The following is a 17,120-nucleotide window of genomic DNA, read 5'->3' as shown; positions in this document are numbered from 1 at the left end:
GTGGGCTGCAGGAGAGTTATGTTTCAGATTGGATGATAAACCAGATGGTAGATGTTCTTCAAAAACTCGTCACTTTTCTTACGTTTCTAGTCATTATAATGGAGTTCAAAAGTTAGTGGCAATTTCTGAAGTCAAACATTTGCGTACTTTCCTACCATTTGCACTCTCACATAATCCGCATAATTATCTGAGTAGCAAGGTTACTCATCATTTATTGCCAGATTTGAAATACTTGCAGATGCTCTCTTTTTGTGGCTATCAGATAACTGCTTTGTCGAATTCTATTGCTAAGTCGAATCATCTGAAGTACCTTGATCTTTCTCACACATTAATAGTGAGTCTTCCTGTATCCACAAGCACACTTTACAACTTGCAGACATTGATAATAGACGATTGTTCTCAACTAAGGGCACTACCTGCGAAGATGAGGAATTTAACCAATTTACGTCATCTCAAGAATTCAAATGTACCTTTATTGAGAGGAATGCCTCCGCAACTGAGTGACTAATATGCAAACCTTGCCTAGTTTTGTTGTGGGAAGGGATAATGAGTCAAGTATAAGAGAGATAGGACCCCTATTGCATCTTAAAGGGACGTTGCGCCTCTCAGGATTCGAAAATGTGTTATATGATGAGGATGCAAGGAAAACAAACTTAATTAGCAAGGATAGGCTTGAAACACTGCAACTTGAATGGAGTGACACAAGAGAGAATGAATTTGTTGTGCTTGACATGTTAAAACCCCATGGAAATATGAAGGAACTCACAATCAAGGGTTATCGTGGCTTGGAGTTTTCAACATGGATTGGAGATCCTTTGTTATCTAACAAAGGAGTTATTAATGAACGAAGTTGAGGGTAAAATGGTCATTTGACCATAAATCTAGAAGGCTCCAAACTTTGCTGGAGCAATGAGATGGTGCCACGTGTGTTGCCAAGATGGAAGGATGAGAGGAGAAAAGAGGGAAAGGAGAGAGATGGACGAAGGAGAGGAAGGGAAAAGGAGAGAAATGATGGGGAGGTGCTGCCCAATCGGGAAGAAAGGGGGAAAGGTACTGACCAATCATGAGAGAGAGCAAGGAGGGGAAAGGAAAGGAAAGTGATATATCGGATCCCCCGACCCGTTTCTCAATCGTGACCCAGTGTTCCTGCTACTTTTTTGACACTTTCACCACACTTTCCCCAGCCTTTCATGACCAGCCATCACTTGTAAACATCACCTCGGCATCCCTCATGTAATTCCCACCCCAAACTCGATGGAATTTGGTCTTGGTGTCGTGAAAAACCCGTCGATGGGTTTCGTGGATGCACGGTGGCGATCGGCCATTTCTGCAAGTAACACCGTCGACCACTACCATGGGTCGACTTCCCTTGAAGCCAGGAACAAACCTCAAACAAGTTTAGGGGCGATGGAGCATCGGAGGGAACGAATCGACAACCACCCATTTATAGGGTTCCGACAATTCGTGGTGATTTTCAGGCCACTTTCCGGCCAAATTGGACTTCGACCCAGGTATGAAAGTTGTTCCTCTCATTGAGATCTTCATTCTTGTAAAATTTGGAAATTTTTAGAATTGTTGAATTTTCCAACGAGTCGGAGCTACCAGCCGCCACGTGCGGAGGCGCGTGGCTTCCAGGCCGCCGCCTAGTGGCGGCTCGTGCGATGGCCTGTGGAGGGAACCCGAGATCCCTCCTTAGGTTTTTCGACTTGCCAAATCCAAATTTGTCGTCCGTTTTCTCAAATTCTAATGTTTTAGTAAAGTTTTACTAAAAGGTCCCAAATTGAAGTACATCGGTTGGGAGTGATACCATTCTCGCTAGTTCAAGCAGCTTACGGGTGATGGAATACTTGTGAGTGGAACCCTTCTAAACTACATATTTTTATAAAATTAGCCTAGCATGCATTTCACATTTCTTGATTTGAATATGTTTTATATTATGCTTTACGAACTACTATATTAATGGTTTACAAAATATCTATGATTTATCCAATTTAGGTTTTATTAAAGGCTATGAATTATTGGATTCTCGTATATACAATTTTATGGCTTTGGATTATGCTTTATTTTACGGATTTATGAATATGTGAATTATCATGATTTATGAGATCAAGTTTTAAGCCTTTGAGTTTGGTACTTTACTAAATAACATTTTTAGAAATGGTTTTGGTGCTTGTCTAGTGGGTTATCACATAGCACATACACACAACACGGGTATGACATCTATGGCCATAGGACACAGTGGAGGAGTAGTGAGATATATATATATACACACACCCCCAGCTTCACCGCCGAAAATGGTGTCGAACAACTTCACTAGCCACAGCTAGTGTCGGTGTGTATGTATGCTCTTTTATTCAGCTTCACCTTCGGGTGATGGACAGGTACTACCTTCGGGCAACTATGATGCCCCTAGAGAGTACAGTATTGATGAGATTTATGGATTTGCCTTCGGGCAATGATTGCACCGTTATTGAGCATGGTTTTACTCATACTTGTTTTACGAACGATTTCATGGCATGCTAGGGTTTTCAGAAAACTTACCATGTAGTACTATATATGTGTTTTCAAAACAGGAGGTTAGTATGTTCATAAATAAAATGGTTTCCTATTATTAGTATTATTATAAACTTTGGTCCACTCATCTTTTCTGTTTTTGCGCCCCCCTCATGAGTTAGAGTCAAGGCACACGATCCCGACATCAAGACATTTCTTCTTAGGCATCTACAAGCGTCCTCTGCGTAGGTCTTATTCCTCCGTTTGTACCTTCTTATAATCATTCTTATTTTCAATTAGTTGTATGCTCTGAACACGATTCTATTTTAGTTTAATTCATTCTAATTACGTATTTTTAGTTATGTGTGTTTAAAATGGCTTCGTCACCCTCGGGTGTTGGCCAGCACGTGCATACCCTAATATTTGGGGATATCAAAGTTGGGGTGTGTCACCGTTAAGTTTTCACCTAAATGAAATTTATTTTGGACTTTTGATCTCATTTTTCACGAGTTTATTCATTTATTTATTTATTATTTTTATAGACGAGAATTTGGTTCCAACTTTTGACTTTTTTTAATAAGTTCTCTGTTTATCTTTTGGTACGAAAAAAAATATGTTACGTTCGTTTCCTATACTTATGGTGAACTACTAAAAAATATATATTAGGCTCACTAACATGAAGTTTAACTAATTGCAAGCTTTGAAAATTCAATATGGCCAATCATGTTCTTTAAAAACTTGCACATGACTTATTTTAGATGAAAAACTTAACAGAATAATTATGAAGTAACAAATTAATGATTTTCGAATCTTGATGGGACAAATCGCTTAAACTTTTAACTCACATGACAAATTAAAATATACACACACACACACACACTTCATATGACATTTCAAAAAATTTCCTTTACTAAAACCATGTATGCTACTAATTAACTATAGTGCATGCTCTAATACCATATTTGTTGGGGAAATAGAGTTCAGCGACGTCATATCCGTGAAACGACATAAGGACATTGGAGCACTTTCCTTAAAAACGACATGAGTACACTTTTCCTACCAAATTTAGGAAATTAATAAAAAGAAAAAATGTAGACAAATTAGAAACTCTCTTTCAAATTACATAGAAATATCTAAAAAAAACCTAAAAAAATATTTACTAATCCCTATATATACCTACACGATCCATCTATTTTGTTTACTTTTGCAAAACTTGGCAACTTGTTCTGTTTGTTGAGAGTTCAGACTTCTTCGTGTTTCGTGATTTGTGTGCGTACGTAGGTAGAAGGAAGAGTGAAGATCCGACGACAATGGTGAAGTCGGCGTCCAACAGAGAGCGCGACGAACAGAAACCGCGTCGACCCAAAAGCTCCACGAAGCTGCATCACCGAACATCGTTCAAGAAGTCGAAACCAAGCAAGGGTTTCGAGGGTTTTGAGGATGACGTGATGTTTTATATCGAGGAGTTTTTGCCGGAGGCTTCAGAACAATCTACTTCTACTTCTTCCACGGTGATCGATCCAGTTAGTGCTGCCGCTGCTGATGATATCGATATCTTCTTGGCCGACAGCATTGATTTCGCGGCGGATGGTGTTTTTGATGGGTCCGACGATGATTCTGTTACTAATTACTTGACGGCATTGTTTGATGATTGCAACGACGTTCCAGATTCGGTACAGAGCTGCCAAGATGTTTATGAGCTGCTGGAACAACATCTTGATTTCCCCTCAATTGGCGTGAATTATTAATTAGGTTTTGTCTTAATTAAATGGTAGTTTTATGTTGGCTGTTCATATTCCACTAATACTGTTTTTATCCCATTCTTAATTAGTTTTTTTCTATCTTGTACGGGTTTGAGAAAATCTTGGTTAATTTTTTTTTTTAATTTGTTTCCAAATCCTTACCTACTGCAAAGCACGCAAATTCTTGGAAAAAAAAATGTAAAATACATGTACGAAATAATAAATTTTACATCTAACAAGTGAATAGGGTTGCGATTTATGGGGTAAATTCTTTACAAGAATTAATCCTTGCGATCTCTAAAAATGTTTGAAAAGACCAAAATATGTTTGTGTGATCAATAGATGTAGAAACTTGATTTTGATCAAACAGACATCACAAGATTATTTTATGTGGTATGCGGTAATTTTGTTTTGGTGGTAAGGAACTAGCTCGTGTTAGTGGGGCTCGATAAATTTTCACAACTATGATAAAGAATCTAGAAAGTGCTTTTTGAATTTGTGGTGTGGCTGGAGGAAAGTTGAAGAAACTAAAGTTGGAAACTGCAATGCAATTTGGCAGAGCTTTGGAATTTCTTATTGGTTTTCTTTCTCTCGGTGCTTTTAATCAGAAGTTGTATGAGCAACCCACTTGAAGCTTCGTACCCCAATTGTGTGCACATTGGAGCTTTCTTCACAAATTAGTTACAATTGTACACAACAAGAGATAATGCTTTAGGTCCACTTTATCTCTTTGTAGAATAATTTGATTTTTCTTTGGTATAATTGAACTCCCAATTCACACTTGTGAAATTTTGGTGTCCACAAATGTCACGGCTTCAAGGTGTGTAGGAGGTGTGACTTGAAGTTACTCTTGTTTTTGAACCGTTGTACACTCAAATAGAGTATGTCAAGACTTTTATGAATCAAGTATTTTCACTTCAATAGTCCTTGAATATTGGTACAAATAAGATGATTATCGAAACGCGTGGTAGATATTCATAAAATAATTTAAGGTTTTTCATTTTCTTAAAAAGTATCAATTTGAACCAAAAAAAAAATTAAAACAAAATTATTATTCCCTAGATTCAAGGGCACGATGGCCTTACAATTTTTATAGGGAACTTCTGCATCCAAAATAAATTTTAATTTTTAGCTAAAATTCAAACTTGATCTCATTTACCATCTAAAACTCAAACTTGAAGATAGACTAAATGCTTACATATATACTCCATTTAACCCCCGAAACTGTCCAACTCTGTCAAATAATCCGTTAGAACTCTCGCGTTGGAAGAATAGGACCCACTTGTCTTGAGTTGCCCAAAAAATTAATGAAAAATTTAGAATTAACTAAAAAATTGTTTCGATTGATTTAAGATAAATAAACAAAAAGTCAGCTCGTTGGAAATGGGTTTATTTGACTGGCCCGAGATTTTAAAGCCCATCCCGTTTCGGCCCAAAAACCCATCTGATCACGCATGAAAACCTACCGCGTGGACTTATTTTATTATTATTTTTTTGTTGGAGACCAACCGCGTGACAGCCGTGACTTGACGACCAAGTAATTGGATTCCGAGTAGGAAAAGGAAAGAGTGAGACACCTCCTCGCTAGCGTAACTGGCATACGTATAAATTCAAGAGAAAGAGAGGGTTGTTGGGTATTTATCATCACTGCTCTGAGTCTCTCTGTCCGACCTCTCTTCCCTGCTCCGCCGCCGCCGTTTAGTATCAGTATCCGTCCGGTCAGTTTGCTTTCTTCGAATTTCTTCTTCTTTTTACTCATATTTTCTTGTATTTTGTTCTTCTGTTTAAGATTTTCTTCTTCTTCTTCAGATTATGCACGTAGGTTTGAATTATTGATTAGGGTTTTTTTTTTTCTTTCAGCAGTCTAATTTCTTACTTTCTAATATTGTTCCTAACAAATAACATTGTCGAAAGTAAAATATATACAGTAGAGTCGACATGCATAGCATATAACAGATATTAAACAGTAAGCATCGTGTACAACATGTTCACATAGTGTTTCGATTGCCATCAAGGCCGGCTTTGTATGCAATAAATTTCGAGAATGGGTGGAGTAGATGTGATCAGGAATTTATTTGCAATCAAGATTCATGGCTATAATTGTTTTAATCTTTGGTTGGATCAGTATAACCTAATTTTGTGGCTGGATATCATCCATAAGTTTGTAGGGATGGATTATGAATACCATCTAATAATCTCATGTATATAATTATATGCTGCTCGCTTAATGCTTATTCCTCCCCTTCCAATTTTAATTGATTGGCTTCCCGTTCGGGTTTTGTATTTGAGTTTTTTACTTTTTCAATTTTTGTTTTTGGTGACTTTATCTTCTTCTGATAAATTCAGTTCGATCTTGAAGTCGTGCTAATTGTGTGTGTATAATGTTTTGTCGTAGGTCAGGCTGTTAATTGTTTGCTTCAACTGTTTTCGTACTCGATCCATCTTCATAATGGCCGATGCTCATGAGACTCCTGATAAGAACATTGAGCTATGGAGAATTAAGAAACTGATCAGGGGACTTGAAGCTGCAAGGGGCAATGGCACCAGTATGATTTCTCTCATCATTCCTCCCCGCGATAAAATACCTCGAGTTACGAAGATGCTTAGCGATGAATTAGGATCAGCTTCGAATATCAAAAGTAGGGTGAATCGTCAGTCTGTTCAAGGTGCAATTACATCCGCTCAGCAGCGGCTCAAGCTCTATAACAAGGTTCCTCCAACTTCACCGCCGAAAACGGTGTCAAACAACTTCACTAGCCACAACTAGTGTTGGTGTGTATGTATGCTCTTTTATTCAGCTTCACCTTCGGGTGATGGACATGTACTACCTTCGGGCAACTATGATGCCCCTAGAGAGTACAATATTGATGAGATTTATGGATTTGCCTTCGGGCAATGATTGCACTGTTATTGAGCATGGTTTTACTCATACTTGTTTTACGAACGATTTCATGGCATGCTAGGGTTTTCAGAAAACTTACTATGTAGTACTATATATGTGTTTTCAAAACAGGGGGTTAGTATGTTCATAAATAAAATGGTTTCCTATTATTAGTATTATTGTAAACGTTGGTCCACTCACATTTTCTGTTTTTGCGCCCCCCCCCCCTCAGGAGTTAGAGTCAAGGCACACAATCCCGATGTCAGGACATTTCTTCTTAGGCATCTACAAGCTTCCTTTGCGTAGGTCTTATTCCTCGGTTCGTACCTTCTTATAATCATTCTTTCATATTATTTTCAATTAGCTGTATACTCTGAACACGATTCTATTTTAGTTTAATTCATTCTAATTACGTATTTTTAGTTAAATGGCTTCGTCACCCTCGGGTGTTGGCTAGCACGTGTCTACCCTAATATTTTGGAATATCAAAGTTGGGGTGTGTCACCGTTAAGTTTCCACCTAAATGAAATTTATTTTGGACTTTTGATCTCATTTTTCACGAGTTTATTCATTTATTTATTTATTATTTCTATAGACGAGAATTTGGTTCCAACTTTTGACTTCTTTTTAATAAGTTCTCTGTTTATCTTTTGGTACGAAAAAAAAAAACATGTTACGTTCGTTTCCTATACTTATGGTGAACTACTAAAAAAATATATTAGGCTCACTAACATGAAGTTTAACTAATTGCAAGCTTTGAAAATTCAACATGGCCAATCATGTTCTTTAAAAACTTGCACGTGACATATTTTAGATAAAAAAAAACTTAACAGAATAATTATGAGATAACAAATTAATGATTTTCGAATCTTGATGGGACAAATCGCTTAAATTTTAACTTACATGACAAATTAAAATATATATACACACACACACTTCATATGACATTTCAAAAAATTTCCTTTACTAAAACCATGTATGCTACTAATTAACTAGAGTGCATGCTCTAATACCATATTTGTTGGAGTAATGGAGTTCAGCTACGTCCGTCAAACGACATAAGGACATTGGAGCACTTTCCTTAAAAACGACATGAGAACACTTTCCTACCAAATTTAGGAAATTAATAAAAAGAAAAAATGTAGACAAATTAGAAACTCTCTTTCAAATTACATAGAAATATCTAAAAAAAACCTAAAAAAATATTTACTAATCCCTATATATACCTACACGATCCATCTATTTTGTTTACTTTTGCAAAACTTGGCAACTCGTTCTGTTTGTTGAGAGTTCAGACTTCTTCGTGTTTCGTGATTTGTGTGCGTACGTAGGTAGAAGGAAGAGTGAAGATCCGACGACAATGGTGAAGTCGGCGTCCAACAGAGAGCGCGACGAACAGAAACCGCGTCGACCCAAAAGCTCCACGAAGCTGCATCACCGAACATCGTTCAAGAAGTCGAAACCAAGCAAGGGTTTCGAGGGTTTTGAGGATGACGTGATGTTTTATATCGAGGAGTTTTTGCCGGAGGCTTCAGAACAATCTACTTCTACTTCTTCCACGGTGATCGATCCAGTTAGTGCTGCCGCTGCTGATGATATCGATATCTTCTTGGCCGACAGCATTGATTTCGCGGCGGATGGTGTTTTTGATGGGTCCGACGATGATTCTGTTACTAATTACTTGACGGCATTGTTTGATGATTGCAACGCCGTTCCAGATTCGGTACAGAGCTGCCAAGATGTTTACGAGCTGCTGGAACAACATCTTGATTTCCCCTCAATTGGCGTGAATTATTAATTAGGTTTTGTCTTAATTAAAGGGTAGTTTTATGTTGGCTGTTCATATTACCACTAATACTGTTTTTATCCCATTCTTAATTAGTTTTTTTCTATCTTGTACGGGTTTGAGAAAATCTTGGTTAATTTTTTTTAAATTTGTTTCCAAATCCTTACCTACTGCAAAGCACGCAAATTCTTGGAAAAAAAATGTAAAATACATGTACGAAAGAATAAATTTTACATCTAACAAGTGAATACTTGCGATTTATAGGGTAAATTCTTTACAAGAATTAATCCTCTAATGCGATCTTTAAAAATGTTTGAAAAGACCAAAATATGTTTGTGTGATCAATGGATGTAGAAGCTTAATTTTGATCAAACAGACATCACAAGATTATTTTATGTGGTATGCGGTAATTTTGTTTTGGTGGTAAGGAACTAGCTCGTGTGAGTGGGGCTTGATAATTTTTCACAACTATGATAAAGAATCTAGAAAGTGCTTTTTGAATTTGTGGTGTGGCTGGAGGAAGTTGAAGAAAGTAAAGTTGGAAACTGCAATGCAATTTGGCAGAGCTTTGGAATTTCTTATTGGTTTTCTTTCTCTCGGTGCTTTTAATCAGAAGTTGTATGAGCAACCCACTTGAAGCTTCGTACCCCAATTGTATGCACATTGGAGCTTTCTTCACAAATTAGTTACAATTGTACACAACAAGAGATAATGCTTTAGGTCCACTTTATCTCTTTGTAGAATAATTTGATTTTTCTTTTGTATAATTGAACTCCCGATTCACACTTGTGAAATTTTGGTGTCTACAAATGTCACGGCTTCAAGGTGTGTAGGAGGTGTGACTTAAAGTTACTCTTGTTTTTTAACCGTAGTACACTCAAGTAGAGTATGTCAAGACTTTTATGAATCAAGTATTTTCACTTCAATAGTCCTTGAATATGATACAAATCAGATGATTATTGAAACGCGTGTTAGATATTCATAAAATAATTGAAGGTTTTTCATTTTCTTAAAAAGTATCAATTTGAACCAAAAAATAATTTAAAACAAAATTATTATTCCCTAGATTCAAGGGCACGATGGCCTTACAATTTTTATAGGGAACTTCTACATCCAAAATAAATTTTAATTTTTTAGCTAAAATTTGATTTTAAAAGAGAGCATATGATTGGATACTCTAAAGGCTAAATTACATTTATACTCTTTAAAATTTTGATCTCATTTACTATCTGAAACTCAAATTTGAAGCTAGACTAAATGCTTACATACTCTATTTAACCCCCGAAACTGTCCAACTCCGTCAAATAATCCGTCAAATAATCAGTCAATTAATGAAAAATTTAGAATTAACTAAAAAATTGTATAGATTGATTTAAAATAAATAAACAAAAAGTCAGCTCGTTGGAAATGGGTTTATTTGACTGGCCCGAGGCTTTAAAGCCCATCCAGATTCGGCCCAAAAACCCATCGGATCACGCATGAAAACCTACCGCGTGGACTTATTTTATTATTATTTTTGTCGGAGACCTACCGCGTGACTGTTGGAAAGTCAATGAGATTTTACCTTATAAGGATTGATTTAGAAGAGAAATTGATTTGTAATTTATATGTAATTGATACATTAGTTAGTTTCCTTTGTTGTATAGCAAGATTGTAGGACGTCAGTTGTATAAATTAAGTTCATCAAATCAATGGAAAATATCCTGGCAGAATATTTTTCCATACCAATTTTATATGGTACCAGAGCAGGTTAATTCCTAGCTCTTTGCTTCCGCCATTGATCTCCTAGCTTAGAATATTGCGAGTTTCTTTGAGTTGTCCTCTTCACAATGGGCAGCAATCAAGACATCAAAGATGAAAGCAAGACTAATGCTTCTCATCCAGTTTTTCTTGATCACTCCAATATTTCTTGTAGTCTTCCTAAAGGTCTGTCAAAGTTAGTGCCTGATCTTCGTTGGATTATTGATAGTGGGGCAACGGACCACATCGTCTCAACCCCTAACTTACTAAACAGGAAAGTTATGAAGCCTTCTATGCCACAAGTGCTTCTTCCCAGTGGAGAGAGTGCACCCATCACTTCAACGGGGACTCTATCTCTTAACTCTTACCTCTATTTACGCGATGTCTTATGTGTGCCTACCTTTCAAGTTAATCTTATGTCTGTGAGTCGGCTTACAGAAGGATTACAATGTTCAGTGACTTTTTTTCCTCGTTGGTGTATTTTGCAGGACTTGGCTACGAGGACGACGATTGGCTTGGGTAAAGAACGTAATGGACTTTACTATCTCGTGGCATTGGCGTCTAACAAAGCACCTTCCATCCCTCGCCCAACCTGTCACCTAGCTATTTCTGCTGCTGATTTGTGGCACCGTCGTTTAGGACACATCTCTTCATCCCGTTTGCAGTTTTTAGCCAAGTCATCGTTAGATTGTCCATCACAATTCAATGGTGTGTGTGATGCTTGCCATTTGGCTAAACAGACTCGCCTTCCTTTTCCCATTAGTTCAATCTCAACTTCAAGACCATTTTCCCTTATTCATTGTGACATTTGGGGTCCTCATAAAATTCCTACCATGTCTGGGGCACACTATTTTTTTACTATAGTGGATGATTATTCCCGTTTCACTTGGGTTTCCCTAATGCACCATAAACATGAAACACAAGGCCTACTCAAATCTTTTTTTTCTATGGTTCGTACCCAGTTTAATACTAATATCCAAAACATCCGTGTGGATAATGGGGGAGAGTTTGTTTCGTTGAAAGATTTTTTCCTAGAACAAGGGACCATTTACCAACATACCTGTGTCTATACTCCCCAACAAAATGGGGTAGTCGAGCGCAAACATCGCCATATCCTTGAAGTGGCCCGGGCTTTGCGATTTCAAGCACATCTTCCTCTTCCTTTTTGGGGGGAATGTATCTACACAGCGGTTTACTTGATTAACCGTTTACCTACTTTGCTTCTTTCAAAGAAAACCCCCTTCGAAAAGCTGCATAATAAATTCCCCTCTTATAGCCACATGAAGGTTTTTGGGTGTCTTGCCTTTGCCACTACTGTTGGACCTACTACCAAATTTGACCCTAGGGCCAAGAAGTGTGTTTTTCTCGGTTACCCACAAGGGCAAAAGGCCTACAAGCTTTATGATTTGTCTACCAAAAAAATCTTTACAAGTCGTGATGTCGTGTTTCACGAAAATGTTTACCCTTTTCAAGGTCAAGATCACAGCACCACCAAATCTATCATTCCCACTCCTGAACCAATCCTTGATTTGACTAGTCAACCACAAGAACTTCATGACTCATCAACAACCACTCCACAAAACCCCCAAGAACCTGACACCTCACTCACACCACCTCATGACTTAACCATTGTACCTAGTCAACCACAAGAACTTCATGACTCATCAACAACCACTCCACACAACCCCCAAGAACCTGACACCTTATTCACACCACCTCATGACCCAACTTTGACTTCTCCTGCGTCACCACCACAACCTGCCCCCTCAACTCCACCACCACAACCTATTCGCCAGTCAACACGTCTTCGAGGTCCTCCTACCTACCTCAAGGATTTTGTCTGCAACCAGGCCGCATTGCGGGGACCCAAACAATCGTTGTCTTCGTCTTCAAGTCTCACACCAGGTACACGTTATCCGCTTTGTAATTTCCTTTCATACCATCGATATTCACCCAAACATTTGGCCTTTATTAGCCAAATCAGTCGCGCTGTGGAACCCCATTCTTTTGCAGAGGCTAAATCTGATCCCCGATGGCAACAAGCCATGCAATCTGAAATTGATGCGTTGGAATCCACTAATACATGGACCTTTACCACTCTCCCTCCCGGGAAGCAACCCATCGGCTGCAAATGGGTCTACAAAATCAAGCATCGTTCTGATGGCTCTATTGAAAGGTATAAGGCTCGTCTTGTTGCCAAAGGTTTCACCCAAACCGAAGGCATTGATTACCATGATACATTTTCTCCTACTGCAAAAATGACTACTGTTCGTTGCTTGCTTGCTCTTGCTGCTGCACGTAATTGGTCACTTAATCAGCTCGATGTCAATAACGCATTCCTTCATGGTGATCTTCAAGAAGAGATTTACATGTCTCCTCCACCTGGTTTTCAGCGACAGGGGGAGAACCTAGTGTGTCGCCTTAACAAATCATTGTATGGCCTCAAGCAAGCCTCTCGCCAATGGTTTGCAAAGTTCACGGAAGCTGTTCACGCTGCTGGTTATGTTCAGTCTAAAGCGGACTACTCTCTCTTCACTCGTAAATGTGGAAAGTCTTTTACTGCCCTTCTGATTTATGTTGACGACATATTAATCACAGGTAATGATGAAAAAGCTATCTCTTCCCTCAAACAGTTTCTTCACACTAGGTTTCGTATCAAAGACCTTGGGGATTTGAAATTCTTTTTGGGGATTGAAGTCTCTCGTTCAAAGAAAGGCATATGTATTTCACAAAGAAAATATGCTTTGGATATACTCAAAGATGCTGGCTTGCAGGGTACACGACCTGTCAATTTTCCAATGGAGCAAAACCTCAAGCTCTCAGATTCTGGCGAAATACTCAATGATCCATCTCGATATCGAAGGTTAGTAGGACGCTTAATATATCTAACCATCACTCGACCTGATATCACCTACACAGTTCACGTTCTCAGTAGGTTCATGCATGAACCTCGCAAACCACATCTTGATGCAGCTCTCAGGCTCTTACGGTACATCAAGACTACTCCAGGTCAAGGCTTGTACTTTTCAGCAGAAAATAATCTAAAATTGAGAGCTTATAGTGACTCTGATTGGGGAGGTTGTCGACTTACTCGGAGATCCACTACTGGGTACTGCATTTTTATGGGAAATTCATTAATATCTTGGCGGTCCAAAAGACAAAAGACGGTTTCACTTTCTTCAGCCGAAGCTGAATATCGAGCCATGGCAGGGACTAGTTGTGAACTTACATGGTTACGATACCTTTTACATGATTTGCAACTACCTCATTATGAACCTGTGACGCTTTTCTGTGACAACAAAGCAGCATTACACATCGCTGCTAATCCGGTTTTTCATGAGAGAACTCGACACATCGAGATGGATTGCCATTTTATTAGAGACAAGATTCAAGAAGGTTCAATTGTGACTAGTCATATTCGTTCTGCACAACAGCCAGCTGATGTGTTTACCAAGGCTTTGGGGGAAGTTGCTTTTACTGGAATTTTGCGCAAGTTAGGAGTTCTTGACATTCACTCTCCAACTTGAGGGGGAGTGTTGGAAAGTCAATGAGATTTTACCTTATAAGGATTGATTTAGAAGAGAAATTGATTTGTAATTTATATGTAATTGATACATTAGTTAGTTTCCTTTGTTGTATAGCAAGATTGTAGGACGTCAGTTGTATAAATTAAGTTCATCAAATCAATGGAAAATATCCTGGCAGAATATTTTTCCATACCAATTTTAGCCTTGACTTCCTTGACGACCAAGTAATTGGATTCCGAGTAGGAAAAGGAAAGAGCGAGACACCGCCTGGATAGCGTAACTAGCATACGTATAAATTCAAGAGAAAGAGAGGGGTGTTGGGTATGTATCATCACTGCTCTGAGTCCCTCTGTCTGATCTCTCTTCCCTGCTCCGCCGCCGCCGTTTAGTATCAGTATCCGTCCGGTCAGTTTGCTTTTTTCGAATTTCTTCTTCTTTTTACTCATATTTTCTTGTATTTTGCCGTTCTGTTTAGGATTTTCTTCTTCTTCTTCAGATTATGTACGTAGGTTTGAATGATTGATTAGGGATTTTTTTTTTTCAGCAGTCAAATTTCTTACTTTCTAATATTGTTCCTAAAAAATAACATTGTCGAAAGTAAAATATATACAGTAGGGTCGACATGCATAGCATATAACAGATAATAAACAGTAAGCAATAAATTTCAATTGCCATCAAGGCCGGCTTTGTATGCAATAAATTTCGAGAATGGGTGCGGTAAACGTGATCAGGAATTTATTTGCAATCAAGATTCATGGCTATAATTGTTTTAATTTTTGGCTGGATCAGTATAACCTAATTTTGTGGCTGGATATCATCCATAAGTTTGTAGGGATGGATTATGAATATCATCTAATAATCTCATGTATATAATTATACGCTGCTTGCTTAATGCTTATTCCTCTCCTTCCAGTTTTAATTGCTTGGCTTCCCGTTCGGGTTTTGTATTTGAGTTTTTTACTTTTTCAATTTTTGTTTTTGGAATTTTGTTGGCTTTATCTTCTTCTGATAAATTCAGTTCGATCTTGAAGTCGTCGTGCTAATTGTGTGTGTGTAATGTTTTGTTGTAGGTCAGGCTGTTAATTGTTCGCTTCAACTGTTTTCGTACTCGATCCATCTTCATAATGGCCGATGCTCATGAGACTCCTGATAAGAACATTGAGCTATGGAGAATTAAGAAACTGATCAAGGGACTTGAAGCTGCAAGGGGCAATGGCACCAGTATGATTTCTCTCATCATTCCTCCCCGTGATAAAATACCTCGAGTTACGAAGATGCTTAGCGATGAATTAGGATCAGCTTCGAATATCAAAAGTAGGGTGAATCGTCAGTCTGTTCAAGGTGCAATTACATCCGCTCAGCAGCGGCTCAAGCTCTATAACAAGGTTCCTCCAAATGGCCTTGCTCTGTTTACAGGAACTATTGCTACCGAAGATGGCAATGAAAAGAAGGTCACGTTTGATTTTGAGCCTTTGAAGCCGATCAATGTGTCTCTTTACCTCTGTGACAACAAGTTTCATACCGAAGCTCTGAATGAACTCTTAGAATGTGGTGAAAAATTTGGTTTCATTATCATGGATGGTAAGGGGACTCTTTTCGGGACATTGAGTGGTAACGTAAGGGAGGTTCTTCAGAAGTATCGCATTGACCTGCCAAAGAAACACGGAAGAGGTGGGCAATCAGCTCTTCGATTTGCTCGCCTTGGAGAGGAAGCACGCGACAACCATGTTATCAAGACAGCAGAGCTTGCCAAAAGTTTGTTTATTAATCCAGCCACTAACCAGCCCAATGTTAAAGGATTAATACTGGCTGGATCAGCTGATTTCAAAACTAAGCTTAGTGAGTCGGGTAAGTTTGATCCCCGTCTGCAGGCGAAAATACTGAAAGTGGTGGATATTTCTTATGGAGGAGAGGATGGATTCAATCAGGCTATTAAGTTGTCGGCCGAATTTCTGTCCAATGTGAAATTTATACAGGAGCAGATCTTATTAGAAAAATACTTTAAAGAGGTTAATGAGGATACAGGAAAGTATGTTGTTGGCGTAGAGGACACGCTAAAGGCTTTGGAGATGGGAGCAATTAAGACACTTATTGTGTGGGAAAATCTGGAGATCGATAGGTATGTGTTAAAGAATTCAAAGACTGATGAGATTGTTGTGAAACATTTCGACAAGGAGCAGGAAAAAAATATGAGCAACTTTCAAGATCCTCCCAGCCAAGGAGAGCTAAAGATTCAGGAGAAGATGTCACTGTTGGAATGGTTTGCTGATGAGTACAAGCGTTTTGGTTGTGCTCTTGAGTTTGTCACCAACAAATCACAAGAGGGGTCACAATTCTGTCGAGGTTTTGGGGGTATTGGAGGGCTTCTCCGCTACCAGCTTGATATAAGGTCGTTCGACGAGTTTGGTGATGATGAAGTTGATGAGGATGGAGAAGTTTACGATGTTGAAGAGGCTGCTTATGATTCAGAATAGGAATTACTGAACTTTTCCCCAATGCTGGTGCAGGAAAGCAGGGGTGAAAAAGCCTGCACCAGCGCGCATGGGGCAGTGGCGGCTGCTGCTGCTCCTGAGCGGTGCTCCAAAACAATTTCAGGCTCGACCAAGGTTTGTAATTTTTCTTTCTCTACGTCATATTATTAAATCTTTTGTAATGACTGGTCCTCTTATCATGTTATGTATCTTGAAGGACTTGCATTATCATCTGATTCCGAAAGGCTTACTGTGGTTATTACATCTGGGTCACAAAGAGGTGGGGGTGAAAAAGCCTGCACCAAAGTTACAACTGCTGCTCCGGAGAAGTGCTCCAAAAAATTCTCAGCCCTGACCAAGGTTTATATTTATTCCCCCTCCATATCATATACAACACTATATCTTTTGTAACCACTGGCCGCTTAATCATCTTTTATTTCTTGAAGGACACTACATTGTTATCTGATCCTGAAAAGCTTG

At 38.6% G+C, this 17,120-nt stretch overlaps 3 protein-coding genes across 12 annotated transcripts in view; all 3 read left to right on the top strand.

Moving 5' to 3' along the window:
* The first annotated feature begins 3,722 nt into the window (after positions 1-3,722).
* LOC126629788 (uncharacterized) lies at positions 3,723-9,008 on the top strand. Its single transcript, XM_050299932.1, has 2 exons — positions 3,723-4,245; positions 8,919-9,008. The coding sequence occupies exon 1, from the start codon at positions 3,804-3,806 to the stop codon at positions 4,239-4,241; it is 438 nt and encodes a 145-aa protein (XP_050155889.1). The 5' UTR covers positions 3,723-3,803; the 3' UTR covers positions 4,242-4,245; positions 8,919-9,008.
* The window catches only part of LOC126629784 (eukaryotic peptide chain release factor subunit 1-3-like), a 31,389-nt gene continuing 20,157 nt past the window's right edge, over positions 5,889-17,120 (top strand). The window contains exons 1-2 of one of the 6 annotated variants that reach the window (XM_050299914.1): positions 5,889-5,929; positions 14,554-14,574. The gene's annotated coding sequence lies outside the window, so the exon portion shown is untranslated. Of the gene's footprint in view, positions 5,954-14,553; positions 14,575-17,120 lie in introns of all 6 variants that reach the window. The other 5 variants (XM_050299917.1, XM_050299911.1, XM_050299915.1 and 2 more) reach the window with 5 other exon arrangements.
* The window catches only part of LOC126629785 (eukaryotic peptide chain release factor subunit 1-3-like), a 31,389-nt gene continuing 20,157 nt past the window's right edge, over positions 5,889-17,120 (top strand). For 2 of the 5 annotated variants that reach the window (XM_050299919.1, XM_050299923.1), the window contains exons 1-3: positions 5,889-5,929; positions 14,554-14,574; positions 15,240-16,775. In XM_050299919.1, the coding sequence (XP_050155876.1) occupies positions 15,294-16,643 (1,350 nt within the window). In that variant the 5' untranslated portion in view covers positions 5,889-5,929; positions 14,554-14,574; positions 15,240-15,293 and the 3' untranslated portion in view covers positions 16,644-16,775. Of the gene's footprint in view, positions 5,954-14,553; positions 14,575-15,239; positions 16,776-17,120 lie in introns of all 5 variants that reach the window. The other 3 variants (XM_050299922.1, XM_050299920.1, XM_050299921.1) reach the window with 3 other exon arrangements.

This window comes from Malus sylvestris, chromosome 7, assembly GCF_916048215.2.
Source record: "Malus sylvestris chromosome 7, drMalSylv7.2, whole genome shotgun sequence".
Taxonomy (NCBI): Eukaryota; Viridiplantae; Streptophyta; class Magnoliopsida; order Rosales; family Rosaceae; genus Malus; species Malus sylvestris.
Note: the sequence above shows the minus strand (reverse complement) of the source record. Positions and strands in the feature narration are given on the sequence as shown.

Excerpts from the sequence above, each read along its gene's own strand:
- LOC126629788 (XM_050299932.1), top strand. The coding sequence starts at position 3,804 with ATGGTGAAGTCGGCGTCCAACAGAGAGCGCGACGAACAGAAACCGCGT.